Genomic DNA, 14,620 nt, shown 5'->3' on the forward strand with positions numbered 1-14,620 from the left:
AATTTCCTCGATAAATATCGTAGAAATCAAGTGGAATACAATAATTTAGTGAATATTAACCCTTTGAGTGCCACAGCGTCGCTAATTTTGACGGTACGAAAAGTGCATAAAGTGCCAGCGTCGCCAATTTTGACGTTTCGTATTTCGATAATATTTTATATAGTACAAGATTATTTTGGCCAAATAATCAGACAGCTGTATTCAATAGGTTCCAAACTATCAATAAATACGAGTTTTATGTTGTTTCTCTACTATTTTATCTGTGAAACTTACGTTGTTTGGGTACTTATCAAGAAGCCACTATTTTTGGACAAGTTTTCCTTATCGGGGACAAAATAAATTACAGTATTAAAATCAACTGACTTTATTTAAACTATTTTGGAATTTACAAGTTATTACGACAATCAATCAAATAAAAAAACTATAAGAACAACGTTTCATTATTCGAAAATGTCAGGTCATTTGTGTGTCTATTTGGAGACGATTTGGAGATAGGAAGTATGACTCATCGAGTATTTTTCTATTCATTATGGAAGAAGGAATGTATAATGAAGTTTATTTTGATCTCTGATAAGGAAAACTCGTCCAAAAATAGTGGGCTGTGATAAGTACCTGTACGATGATTCTGTCTTCCAGTCACACGACGTAGCGGACGAGTACCGTGTTGCGTAACGGCCTCTCTTGTTGTTTATGTGCCGATAACCAAGCATTTGAGTAAATACAAAATAAAATAGTAACTTATACAGTATTTTACTGTATTTCTTTACAAAAGTAATGTATGATTTGAGTTGTGTTCAAGCGAAAAACGTGAATTTTCAGTGTAAATATTATTAGGGTTATTATTTAGTAAATGTAAACTTTTATGTAAATATGTTAGCAAGTATTTGTTTCTAAATTTACTAATCATATTTATTTGTGTTGTATTAATGTTTTGTTACATTTATTGGAAAAACTACATCATTACTAAGTAATTTCTAAACTCTGACAAATGAAGTACAGTTTATAAAATGTCGGTACCGGGCAGCATTTTGTTAATACATATAATGCCATGTTTTTAATATTCTAGAACACGATATTACACATGAGTTTTATTTAGAATCATATGGCCTTTATCATGGTATAAAGAAAACAAATCTTAAAAATACCGTATACACACAAATTAGGTCGAAACTTAACTTTTTATACAAAAGTAAAAAAACTTTTTTTATAAATACTGAAATTTTTATATTTTTATAAATAAAATTTTATTTGTAACGATATGTATCATATTCTGCATTTAATAAGAAAAAAAACAACAACAAAATGATGGAAATCTGTTTGGTAGTTATTTTACAACAGCTTTTTTCCCAAAAGCTTACAAATATGAGAAAAACAGCGTGGCACTTTATGCATATGCCTTCGGAAAATACCCGTGGCACTCAAAGGGTTAAGTCAATATGGTTGTTTAGATTTTAATATGAGGTGGTGTGCCAATTCATAATTCCATAGATTCGAATAATTTCATGAGCTATTATCACAAGAATTAATTTTGCTTATATCTTTGAATTTATAGCAATCCTCAAAGCTTTTGTTATGATAATTAGTGTATAAGTAAAATATATGTATGTGTATTTTAGTGATATCAAGAAAAGATTCTAAATGTTCTAAAAGTAAGAATTAATTTCAAATACTTAATTAAAGAGAGGAATAACTTGGAGCAGGTTTGGTAATTATATCTTAACCTTTTTTAAATAATACGTTTTAGAGGTTTTGCATAATTCGCCGGATATATTTTTGTTTCACACAAGAGAGCTGTGTTATTCCTTTATTAAACCATAGTAACAAATATAGGTTATGTTAAGAAGGTGTATTTAGCTTTGTGTTGACTATTAGCCGCTTCAATTTGTTATTTTAGATCAACCGTGTTGATTTGTTTCAGGAGAGGGTGTTGCACTCAATAATGCCTATATTCACTTTCATGGGATCATCTGTGCTGCGTCAGGATGATGCTTACAGCTTCCAGATCATCTCCAAGATTGTTGAGACCATCATTCCGATTCTGATGAAGGTAATATCTTAGTCTACGAGGTCCTGAGAGTAAAGAAATGGTTAAATGTTTATATAAACTTTTTCCACTACTTGGGATTTTTTTATCAAAACCTATATTGTTTACTCTTTTTTCACAGTTATTTTCATCAATTAAGTCTCGCTTCTGATTAATTTTTAAACTCTCCAAGTGCTATCGTTGCATTGTGCGATGTACTTGAACCACTTGAAAATGTTAGTTTCACATTATGCAATGTTTTCGTTACAGATGAATGGTTTAGTCAATATTTGTGTTCTTCATAAAGTAAAACAGGAAAGATTCCTCTATTCACTGATAAAACTTGAAATACGCTAATTTGGATGATGGTAAGAAATAAAAGTAGCTAATTCAGCAGTGTGGCACCCATCATCTATTGGAATAATAAAAACAGCAGTTTTTCACATATGAAACTGTGTGTTTTACATTACAGCTGATATTTACCTTTTTTGTGCTCATAACTATTTGTGTTTAGCTAATTTTGCTGTTTATTTTGAAGAAGTAACTTGTCCAAGTTCTTGTGATGCAGCTAACACTATGTAAATGTTACCCAACGGAACACGGATATTGTTATTAAATTTGTTCTGAGTAGATTTGGTTCAAAAAGCTTAGGTAAAACATATACTTATTCAGAATAAAATTTTAAACCAATTGTATATTTTAGAATTTGTATTACTGAATTTTAAAAATCCGCATTAATTCAAACAAGTTTAAAAATGTAGTTCTGCTTTATCTGATAGACATGTTTTTCTAAAGAAATATACAAATATATGACAATTGAATGCATTTAAAACAATTACTACATAATAAACAAAACAATATCATGTAGTTGAAAATGGCCCAGCTCTTTAGTTAGCGCTTGGAGGGTTAACCTGCTTTAAGAGACTGTCAAATCTCTCAGTTTCACTAAAAATTTAACTTGAGATACTTGAACTAACGCAAGCTGTGACCTTTGTGTTGTCATGTCATGTTGTTAGTCTCTGGATCATTGATTAAAATTTGGTAATGATCAAAATTTATATTGTTATAGTTAAGTAAAAAGTATCCTCAGCAGTTAAAACAATTTCAAAGTCTTTTCAAATGTTGTTTTTGAGGAGTAAGAAGCTATACTGTCTTGGAATGCTGGAAAATGGGAAGAGATACATCTGGATAGCATCTTCCTCATCATAAAATGAGGGATAGATGGACTGCCTTTATGGATCATTCTTACATGATGCTAATGCTTACATCTTTAGAGCCTTTGGAGGCCAAAATTTCTTATTTGCCTCTCTTGGGAAGTGTAAATTCTAGACCAGGTCCTTTTCCCATAGTTTTAATCTGCACTAACAGTGCCAATAGGTGTGTAGAAATCAGCCTATCCTGCTAATGTTCTGAAATTGTATTAGCAAGCGAATTATGTCTCCACGATCTCCTTAATGAGTCTTTAATGTGTTTAGTGTGGAAACACTAAATTTTATTAATGAATCTGACATTGTATATGCCGTTTGTCCATATATTTAATGTTATGAACTATTTGTATTTATTTTTACTGTATAGTGTTGGACTTAATGTACTCCATAGAGGGGTATCATCTTATTCAGATTGATTACATTGTAAAAGTCATTGGGTTTGTTTGGGAAATCACTGTGTGTCGTTAAAATAAAGTTGTGGTTGTCACAGAGTAAGGCAGTAGGGGCGGATCTGACTCCAGAGCTTGTGGGGGTCCTCCGGGTCTTTGCCGGAGCCCTCTTGGACATTCCGGAGCACAGACGGATCCCTCTGTTCACCAAGTTGCTGACCACCCTCCGCGAGGGCCATTTTCTCTGGGTCCTTCTGGCTCTTGTGTTTGAAAGCCATGTCTTGCATCCCTCACAAGACAATTCTGCAGGTAAAACAAGTATTCCAATCACTATTCCAACTCATTTTGTATCAGAAACATTTCATTAGTAATAACTTTCAAGCCAACAAACCAATGAATTTTAATACTTTAATACTTTAGGAATGTGCTTGGATACAAACAATTAGGTATAAAACTACAATATTCACAAAATAATGTTATGACTAAGAAGTCACACTACCCACTAAAAAAATAATGTGATATTCCATAAAAATAGTTTTATCGATCTCATTAGTTATCGGACTATCTTATAGTAATTCATTAAGTGGATATTTTTAATGTACTTACTTTTTAAATAAAATAATGTTTGATAATCATTAAATAAAAACTATATTTAAGCTTCCACAAGCTAAAACCTGCCAAGTTTGGTTTGTAAATTAACAAAAGTTTTTCATTTGAAAGTTAGAAATACTATGTGTAGATGAACATTTTTATAACACCAGTTGATAGAGATCAGATACATTTCTACTAAAAACCTGGAGTGATATTTTAAGTTATTGTAAAAACATATTCTCTTATATACATGAAAATAGTAATAAGTAGCAAGTCTGTCTTAACTGTAGATACAAATTTTAAGGCAGCAACATACGAGGTGTAGATATTAAATAATGAGACTGGCGCTATGATGGATCTAGGAGGCATGCATCAACCACCATTAATCAACAGTTGTTTAGTGTGAACCTTTCTCTGTATTATGCAGCTTCTGTTAACTTCTGTAAACAACACCGTTTAGTCAGAGCCTACGTTCGCGTTACTGTTGTTTTTTTTGTTTTACCAGATAAAGTGGTTATTGAAAGAGTAGAGCAACGAATTATTGTGCAATTTCATTTTAAACTTGGAAAAACTGCTACTGAATCTTATAATTTACTAAAAGAAGGGTATGGCAGTGAATGGTTTAAGCATTTTAAAGACAACAGAGAAGACTTTGAGGATGATTTGTGGCCAGGTTGCCCTTCATCGTCATAAACAAATGAAAACATCATAAAAGTCTGTAATTTAATTCAGTGTGACCGTTGATTAAGTATTTGTGCAATTGGTGAAACTGTAGATATTCATAAAGAATGTGTACAGTAAATTTAACTGTGTCCCCTAAGGTGAAATCTGCATTGCAAGGGACAGGATTTGAGTCTGTGGAAGGTGTAAAATAGAAAGCGGCTTATGTCCTGAAGGTACTGACAGAAGATGACTTCCAGCACTGTTTCCAACAATGGAAAATTGTATAAAATATAAATAACACTTTATACGTCCGTCTTGCCAAACCTGCAATCTCAGAATGCAACATGTTGCTACCATTTTCAGTGTTTTATATAATTATTTCATATTTTGTTGTTACTTATTTCTTTAAAGTATCCTCTAATATGTGTATGTAACTGCGTTTTTTGTTTCAGTCAAAGAGTCAGGTTCTATCCCCAAAAGGTTGGAGGTGGGTTTGCACTTGTGTCATCATTTTACCCCTGCCACAGTGCTTTCCGCTGCCTGCCGATTGATTCACTACCTCTGTGCTCTGCCAGTGGATAAAAGTAAGGACACTGAGTTAATTTAATTTAATGATTATGATGACTCTCCTACTCGTTTTCACATGAAAATTTACATGTAGAATGTTTTAGTTGGGGGATGATTTTTAATGATTATGATTTGTTGAAGATGATAAGAAGATGAAGATATTCAAGAAGAGCACTGAGGGAGCCTTGTTCGATGTGGAGAAAGCCACGGACAAGCAGCTGCGACACTACACCTACACTGGCCTCACGTTTCTGTCTTTCTTGTTATCATCAAAACAGTTCCTTCGACTGGTTAGTGTAGATTTGTTAGTGTTGGTCACAATTAAAAATTTGAAGGAAACAGGATTTTTCTGAACATTTGCCGTCGTTCAGTGATACAAAAATATCAGTAACACTTTGAGATCTTCAATCTCATCTTTTCTTTAGGTAAATAACTAAACTAACACATAATTAAAAACTAGGTTAAAATAAACAAATCATACCGTAGCAATGTGACATGCATAAGTCAGGAATCTCAACCACCATGTTGTGTGTAAAATTCACTAACTCTAAAACACGCACTTAATAAAAACTCTATTTATTAAAACTGAAATACAGAATACAGGTCACAATATGTCTGCATCAGCTGACAAACCACCTACGACTGACCAGAGGCCAATAGTAAATTGCAATCGTGACGGCAGAAACAAGATGGCAGCAAAAAAGGAGGGGACAGGAGTGGGCCTTTTTACATTGGTTGATTCTAGATGAACTTCTTCAAACCATACTGTGACTCCACATTGGTTTATTACAAATATCGAATCTGTTTGATACTTTTGGTTTTCTTTGTAGTTAATTTTTCAGAATTGGCAACCAAGGCGGCCTAATTTCGACTGATGGTTAACTGATTGGTTGGTATGCCAATTTCATATATGATGCTTAATTTACTTTTAAAGAAATAAGGTTCACTATGTATATATCTTTAAACATAGTGTTACAGATTTTTTGTATCACTAAACAATTGCAAATATCTGGCAACATCCTGTTTCCCTTCATCTTCAAAAACAAACTTCGAACAAAAAAATAAATAATCGACAAATTATTAGAAGAATACTAAAAGAATATGACGAGTGCACATTACTTATAATTATTTCAGTTGAAACTAAAAAATCAAACAAATATGTGTGTTATAACTTTGTAGTGTATTGTGAATTTGTGTATTTTCTAGATGGCAGCATTGTCATTGGAAGAAGTACAAGACCTGAAGGACATATTTCAACAAATTTTTGAAGGCGTTCTCACGCTAACGCAGATTGTGTCCAAGCAAGTGGACACAAACAGTGGGCAACTGACAACCAAGTATTGGAAATCTATGTTGAACATCTGCTTTGATGTAATGGCAAAGGTGAGATTGTAACAAATCCTGAAGTATCTCATGGCCCTTATATATATATCGATTAAACTTTTAAGTAATCTTAAGTACCTAATCGATTTCATTGTAATGTGGTCCAAATGGAAGCCATTTCATAAGTGTTCATTCCAAATTAAATTGATCGCAGAATGGTTTTTATTGTTAAAAACTGCATAGAACAGGTTTAAAAATATTTTTTTTTCACTAAACAAATATAGCCAATACATACATAGATGATATGAGACAGTTGTGCATACAGCTATGTTTCACACCACAGTTCATTAACCTCACTATGTCTCTTTGTAGACTGGGCTGTTACAATTTATTTCACAATCTGTCACTGAAATTTTATCATAGAAGGTCTCTAGCGTTTAGGTATTAAACCTACAAAAATTAAGTAAAACAGAAATACAGGCTTTCAACACTATGTTAGTGATAAACAACTTTATTGTAAACAATAATTGGGTGAGTGCATTCTTATTCCTCTCTTTTCAATTAGCAATTAGCTGAAAGAATGATAATAACCACATCGCTCTGCTAACTATAATTTTATCAATATGAGGTGTGGCTAGAAAGTATCCAGATTAGTATTGGTGGAGCCACACAACGAACACAAAAAGGTTGAATATCACACCCATATATACATATGCCCCTTTGCTCATATTCCTTCAAAGGCAAAACTCTACCATTGCATCTGAAATATAATTTATACAAACCAAACTCAGAATTATTATAGGGCTCCATCATATTACATCATAAGTACTTTCACTAAGAAAACTATGGACTTCACTTTTGGATTCCTTTCCATTAGTCTAAAATAGTTTAAGTGTAACTGAAATTGTTGGAACTTTACATTCAAATATCATGGAATCTTGTAGAGAAATTTGAGTTATTTTATTGGTATTAATTAAAACTGTTTCACTCTCCAACGTAAGGGTGCCAAAACACTCTTCTGTAAACTTGAAGTCCAATTATTCTGAAATGCATCGGAAGGTTGGAATATATTCCTTGACCAACACATCTTAGGAGTGTTTATTATGCTATTTAAAAATTGTGTTCATATTTAATTTCTGTTATTCAATGTGAAATTACGTGCAACACCACAAATAACTGTTAGTTTATATGTAAGTAAGTTATTGTAATTTTTTAATAGTAATATAATTAAATAAATAAAATGTTTATGTATTATTTAATGCTTATCTTGTTCCATCTTTAAAATTTAGATTTCATTATTTGTTAAACAAATAAGTAGCATATATGCTACTATTGTGATACTGTAATTTAATAATGAATCAAGTAAAATGTTATCACCAGCAAAAATTTATGTTACAGGTGAATGCCCTGCTGCCTGAAGAAATGTTCCTACACGTTGTGACCAGTTTGCTAGACCACCAGCTGATCTCTCTGCGTTGCAAGGCCCTAGAACTGCTTAACTGGAGGCTCCAGCAGGCCCGGCCCCTGGACTCTGCACAATTGCTGACTCTACTGCCCCCCTTAGTGTCTCTCGTCCGGTCCACTGACAGTTCACAATCTGAGAATCAGCTCATGCAGCAGACAGCTCTTCTGTCAATCAAGTTCCTAGCGAGGCAGCTGGCGGCCTCACATCCTGAATATTTCCAACAGGTATTGTGTTTTGATATGAAAGTGTAGGATGATAGATATTGGAAAACGTAGGGTGACAAAATATTTTTTAATGGGCCATTTAAACTCCTCAAACTATATGTAGCTAAACCATTAGTATGAGATTAGAAGTTATGATAATGATTACAAGTGTAAGCTATGAATAATTAGGGATGAGATTGGGTGGTATATGTTTTCCTCCAAAAAGAGAATCAAAACATAAGGGGTTAGATATTCCTTAGTTTTTTTTAAAATTTGAAATGGGTACATTATCATAGGAAAATTATTTTTTAGTTATAAATAATTTTTACCAAAAATATAGTAGTAGGAATGGAACTTCACATACAGTATATAAAAAAAGTTAGCAAGTAATTTTTTCAATGTTCTACATAAAGAGATTTATTTTAATTTTATCAAAACACCAGACTTAGTTACAAATAGAATAGGTTGAACTAAATGTAACCATTTAATTTTAAAACTGAAATTAAATCAGAAAGATAGTTCTAAATTTAATAAGTTTAGCCCCCAAATTGTTATTTACCAGTTTAATATCAATTTTGTATGTTTTCATTTTTATTAAAGGCATTCAAAGCAGCTACAAGAGTGGTGAAGAAGAGGTCTATTCATGATCCTGTGTTGGCCTCTGCAGTTCTGTGTGTCGGAGAGCTCTGCCATACACTCGGTGCTCACGCCATCGCTTGTCTACCAGACTTCATGCCTCCCATCATCGCAGTCCTAGGGAACCATTCACTCCCAACTAGGTACTCAACTATTTTGGATATTGACTTACAGTTTTCACTTTATTGATCTTAATTAGGAACAGTCAAATTAGAAAAGTTGTGAAACACAGAATTATTTATTTCCCGGCCATGTCGACCAGCAGCAGACTCACTGAAGGTTACATCACTCTTCTCCCCTGGCTCCTGATGCATTATTATCAACTGGGATGCTTTCAGAATTTTTAAGGCAATTTTACAACCAGGATTACGTTAAAAATATAGTAAAGCTGAAATAGGTAAAACAACTTATTTGTATTTTAAGCTTTTCCTCTAGTTGGCTAATTACAAATTTTGTATTTGAGAAATGGACTTTATTAAATGTACATTAAAAAGTAGCAGTACAGGTTTTATTGACAAATTAAAGATATTTTCTGCTTACTAGTGTATTGAACATATATTTTTTGTATAAAGTATCCTTATCTAATTTTGCATTCATAATTTCTAAGTACAAAGTACAATCTAATAAAGCAACTGCAATAAACATAAATTGATTAAAATGTATTCATCTCTTGTGTTCCAGAACCGAGAGTCAATTTGCATTGTATAAGCACATAAACTTGTTTTTTTTATCGATAAAGAAATTTCCATTATTAAAAAAGTGTATAGTCAGTTGTGGTAATTTTGGTGTAAGTTGATAGTGAGAGGATGGATATCAACAGCATTAAAACATATGAAGTTATAATTTTATCTTAAAATATTTTTTTTACATTGACATGCTTAAAAATAACAATCAGACACATAAATAAAACAGTGAAAGCAAACTCTTAAAGTAAAAACTTTCAGTGTCTTTATCTAGTTGTCCAGTGGTTACATAGGTTATAATTGGGCTAAAAATGGTGATTTTCTCTATTTTATTGCCTAATGCAGGTTTCAAATGTATGTATCTGATGGCCATTTTTAAGTGTAATACGAAAAGTTTAATCTGAAAAAATGTTGTTTCATATTTTTAACCCATTTCATACCCTCCCTTTTAGGCCTTCACCATAACTAGTGTGGCTGACGTCGTTTTTATTTGTTATAAAATAAATGTCTCTCTGGACAAAAGTAGAACCAGTTTTTGTGCTTTACATAGGGCAAATTGGCTCTTGCCTCCTAGACTATTGTTGGTTATTTCACCACTATACAGTAGCAGTGCAAATTGAGAATGTTAGCAGCACAAAGAAAAAGTTTACTTTTACAGTTTCCAATTATTATTGTGGTAATTCTGGTCAGGTCACTTGACAAGCTACAAAAAAATATATAACTTGAAGCATAGAGAAAGAAGGTCAAATGATTAGGACATGACTTGAAGATTATGAGACTACCAACTAAAGATCAGATAAGCAGAACTGATGGTTTTAATTTTGAATTTAGCTACAATTCACCTTCCTCTATTTGTGGTGTTTGGTATCTTATTTAATTTAAATGGGTGAAGTAGTAGTCTCATTGTCTCATCAGATGCACAATTGATACCATATACTGCAATAAAAGGAAGGTGAAATGGAGCTAAATTCAACATTCATATTGAATCAAACCTTCCTATAATAGCTATGTTATGTGTTGAGAACTGATAGTTTTTGGGTCTTAATAAATTTAAATTATTTTAGCTATTTCTACTTTCATTTGTTGACATTGTTAGCAGAATATACCTCTTAAAGCACTGAATTTGAAGTATGGGCACCATTTTGGTAAAAATCAATTATCAATATAATTTAATTTATAGTAGTCTTGAAGATGTCCGACTTTATTTTTATTCTATGTAAAATACTGTAATTGTTATAACTTGGTACTTAGTTCTATTATTGTTTGTTCAATTACATCATTTATGTTCCTACATGTGTTTTATTAATTATGTTAAGTAACTCATTCATAGTATTTCAGTGAAATGTAGCTACATCTTATATACATTGTTATTCATCCCTGTTTTCAGTTACAGAAATAATGTAAATTCCAAAAGATAAATAAAAATCTCATTAGTTTTTATTCTGAATTTTAGGTGGGAAAAATAATCTTTGGCTACTACTGTTTTGATTTGAAGAAATCATTAATAGATTTTGTAGTGCACTCTTTCTACAATGTCTTTCTTTTTCGTGAGTTTTTTATTACAAATAGTAACTCCAAGAGGACATTGACCTTCCTCCCAGATCCATAAACATTATATTTATAACATTATAACAATGTAGAAATTTTGATAACGAACATCCTCACAAGTTAAAAATATTGATTTACTTTTACAGTGGAGAACTTCTGTTGTTGAGTGTGGTGTCGGCCGTTCACAAGGTGGTGGACAGTCTGGCATGTTTCCTTAGTCCCTACCTGGCCCAGCTGTTGCAGCAATTATGTGTGCTTTCGGGGAACTGTACCGCATCTAGTGACAACCCCAAACTACAACCCGTCCTCCAGAAAATAAAAGCCATCAAGTAAGTGCTATATAACAGCATGTCTATCTGATTCTTGATTACTAACAGGTGTCTGAATATTTTATCATAAGGAATTAAGGATATCATACTTTTCACATTTAATTTTGTCCTGTTGTTTTTAAAATATTGACTCGTGCTACAAACAGTTGTAAAAATACTTTTATGAAGCAAGCATTCTTGACCTTACTTTGTCTTGGTATCCTTAAGTTGTAACTGTAATATGATAATCATAGGACATGTTGATCCAGGACAGAAACCCCCTTTATCATGGGACAAGAGACAGGAACAACTACACAGCTGCTTTCAGACAATATCCATCACTAATGGTGTAAGATTAATAAACAAACATCCTGAATGCATGAAGGAACCAAACGATATCACTCAAATCATTCATTGCTTTAAGCCATTTATGTGGATCTGAGGGTTTCCTTCCTGTTCACGGATGAGTTTGTGGAAAGTAGTGATGTGTCGAAGCCAATTCCCGAATCTTGAATCCACCTAATCTAAATGTTAAGTAATCAATATTGTTGTGTTTTGACTTCCAAATGATGTATGAGTTCAGAATTATAATGTTTAGCATACGCTTGAAGACTTTCATGTACCATTTAGTACCTCTTTTCCTTTCCAGTAGATAGTTCTCTAGCATTTGATCTCTAAGGTCCACAACCACCATATTCTTATTATATTCTACTACAATACCAAACAAATAAACAGCTAAACACAAACAATAACATAGTCATGCCAGCCGACAAAGTCATTTCACAGTCAATTGTGTAGTTATAAACAGCTGACAGCAAGTGCCACCTTGATCGATGTTTTTCGTGTACTATAAACTACATGTTGAACGGCTTTCGATACATAGGTATCGATACACCGATAGTTCATTTCATCTTCTTTCCAACGATGTATAACTCGAATGTATTACACCGAAAATAACCGAAATATATTCGTTATAAGATCGGACTGCGCGATGCGTACAGCGTACGTCGCGGGCCGAGTTCAGCGGTAAACAGTAGACGTACGCGTACGTCGCGGTGCTTCGAAGGGATAAAATACCATAAATAGATAACCTATTTGGCAAATTCATTTTGAATTAATATTTTGTTTCCAATTAGTATTTTCTATATTTACGTTCAGGCAACACTGCGAGTCTGCTGCATTTATTCACGGCCGACAGCTCATCAGCATTACGCAAATTACAGATCTCTAAAATGTGATTTTGTCATACTTTGTGTATGAAAACATATAGATAGGTAACCTAGTTAACAAATTATCATGTCCTGTAAATAATTTTGCTTTGGATGTTAGCAGTTCCACAAGACTAGCAGTATCAAAAAGACAATTGCTAGTGCAAACTGTGAAACTACTTGATACAAACTGTATAATTATATACAAAATAGTCCTATTAGAGAATTTAGCAGATTGTATATATATATATATATATATATATATATATATATATATATATATATATATATATATATATATTATTAAAAAGTACCAACAAACTTCTTTTACTTAAATATTTGTTGATAATTTGTGAGTTAGATATATATATATATATATAAAATTTTATATATATATATATATATTATTATATATATATATATTATTATATATATATAATTATATATATAATTTTATATATATATATATAAGTAAAATTCAAATTATTTAATGTTTAATTCTTTTGTTGTAAACTACATTTCTTTCTAAAAACACTTGATATTTTTTAATGTCTATATTTTGAAAAAGATGAGCAGTGATTAAAATTTAAAAAAACTTACAAAATCGCAAAAGACACTGCTATTTTGGGTAAAAATTATCGCCAGTTCCAGGATTAAAATACTAGACAAAATTTAAATTTACATTACAAATAACAACAAACATTATCAATGAAACAACAGTCTTAGATATCATTGGAATTAGAGGGCGGTAAAATGAAAACCATATATGGTTATGAATAGGTTAATTATAATCTATTGTAAAATAAACAATATATATAAAACATGCCGGTCCTGGAGAGAAAGACATGCATGAATGTCTTCATGATTTCCTAAATTTAATAGTTATTTTATAAACAACAGGTTTTATGATTCCCTCCAAATTTCTTGTATTGAGTTGCTGAAACAAACAGTTGGTTTACCATTTTGTACACTTTGTATTATTTTTATGGGAGTACATTTAAAAACATATTGAGGATGAATAATGACATTGCTTAATGCTGTGGAGTGACAACCATTAATTACCAAGAGTAAGGACAGTGCATGATAGATTCTGTTGTGTTTCTGCAGACAGAAGATATCAGCTGATGTGCCGTTACGAGTCTTGCTTCCTGCGGTGGCTGAGAGCTACTCCCAGCTGATCTCTTGTGCTCAGTTGGCTGCTGTGTCGCCCCTGCTCTCTCTCCTGGGAGACAGCTTCAAGGCTGGCACAGTCCTGACACCAGAACTCACAGCTTTCCTCCTCTCCGCCTTGGACTTCCGGTGCCAGGCTGCATCCCGAGCCGAGATAGAAGCAGTTGAGCCACCTGTTATCACTGCCATTATCGCTCTGGTCTTTAAACTCTCAGAATCATCCTTCCGTCCTTTCTACTACAAAATATTTAACTGGGCATTCCAGTCTGGTGCCCACAAAGACCGTTCCATCACGTTTTACAGGTGAGTTTCTGGTAAATTACAGATTAATGACAGTCACACTGTTTGCTTTTTTCAACAAATGAAACAAAGATCTACCTATTGAAACAAAACTTCATATATGATGCTTAATCTAAAGGGAAGTGTCGTAGTTTTTTGTTGTTGTCATATTTTAAGTATCTTTTTTTTAATATTATGGATTCCAATATTTACTATAACTGACTTGCAGTTTATAATGATGGAATGTTAACTATTATGATTTTGTACACAAGCTAGGTGACTCTGTTTTTTTCTTTTTTAATTATATAGAGATAAGCTCACAATTAAAGTTAAAATCCAATAATAGTAAACTAGAT

The 14,620-nt window shown here is 32.4% G+C and overlaps 1 protein-coding gene across 1 annotated transcript in view; it reads left to right on the forward strand.

Moving 5' to 3' along the window:
• Positions 1 to 14,620, forward strand: part of LOC124365026 (HEAT repeat-containing protein 1) — a 53,898-nt gene that overhangs the window by 33,038 nt on the left and 6,240 nt on the right. Inside the window, exons 17-25 of the mRNA XM_046820912.1 lie at positions 1,919 to 2,047; positions 3,722 to 3,929; positions 5,327 to 5,458; positions 5,583 to 5,731; positions 6,648 to 6,824; positions 8,163 to 8,453; positions 9,033 to 9,211; positions 11,446 to 11,628; positions 13,923 to 14,288. Coding sequence (XP_046676868.1) covers positions 1,919 to 2,047; positions 3,722 to 3,929; positions 5,327 to 5,458; positions 5,583 to 5,731; positions 6,648 to 6,824; positions 8,163 to 8,453; positions 9,033 to 9,211; positions 11,446 to 11,628; positions 13,923 to 14,288 — 1,814 coding nt within the window. The remainder of the gene's footprint in view (positions 1 to 1,918; positions 2,048 to 3,721; positions 3,930 to 5,326; positions 5,459 to 5,582; positions 5,732 to 6,647; positions 6,825 to 8,162; positions 8,454 to 9,032; positions 9,212 to 11,445; positions 11,629 to 13,922; positions 14,289 to 14,620) is intronic.

The sequence above is a fragment of the Homalodisca vitripennis genome, chromosome 6, assembly GCF_021130785.1.
Source record: "Homalodisca vitripennis isolate AUS2020 chromosome 6, UT_GWSS_2.1, whole genome shotgun sequence".
In the NCBI taxonomy this organism is placed as follows: domain Eukaryota; kingdom Metazoa; phylum Arthropoda; class Insecta; order Hemiptera; family Cicadellidae; genus Homalodisca; species Homalodisca vitripennis.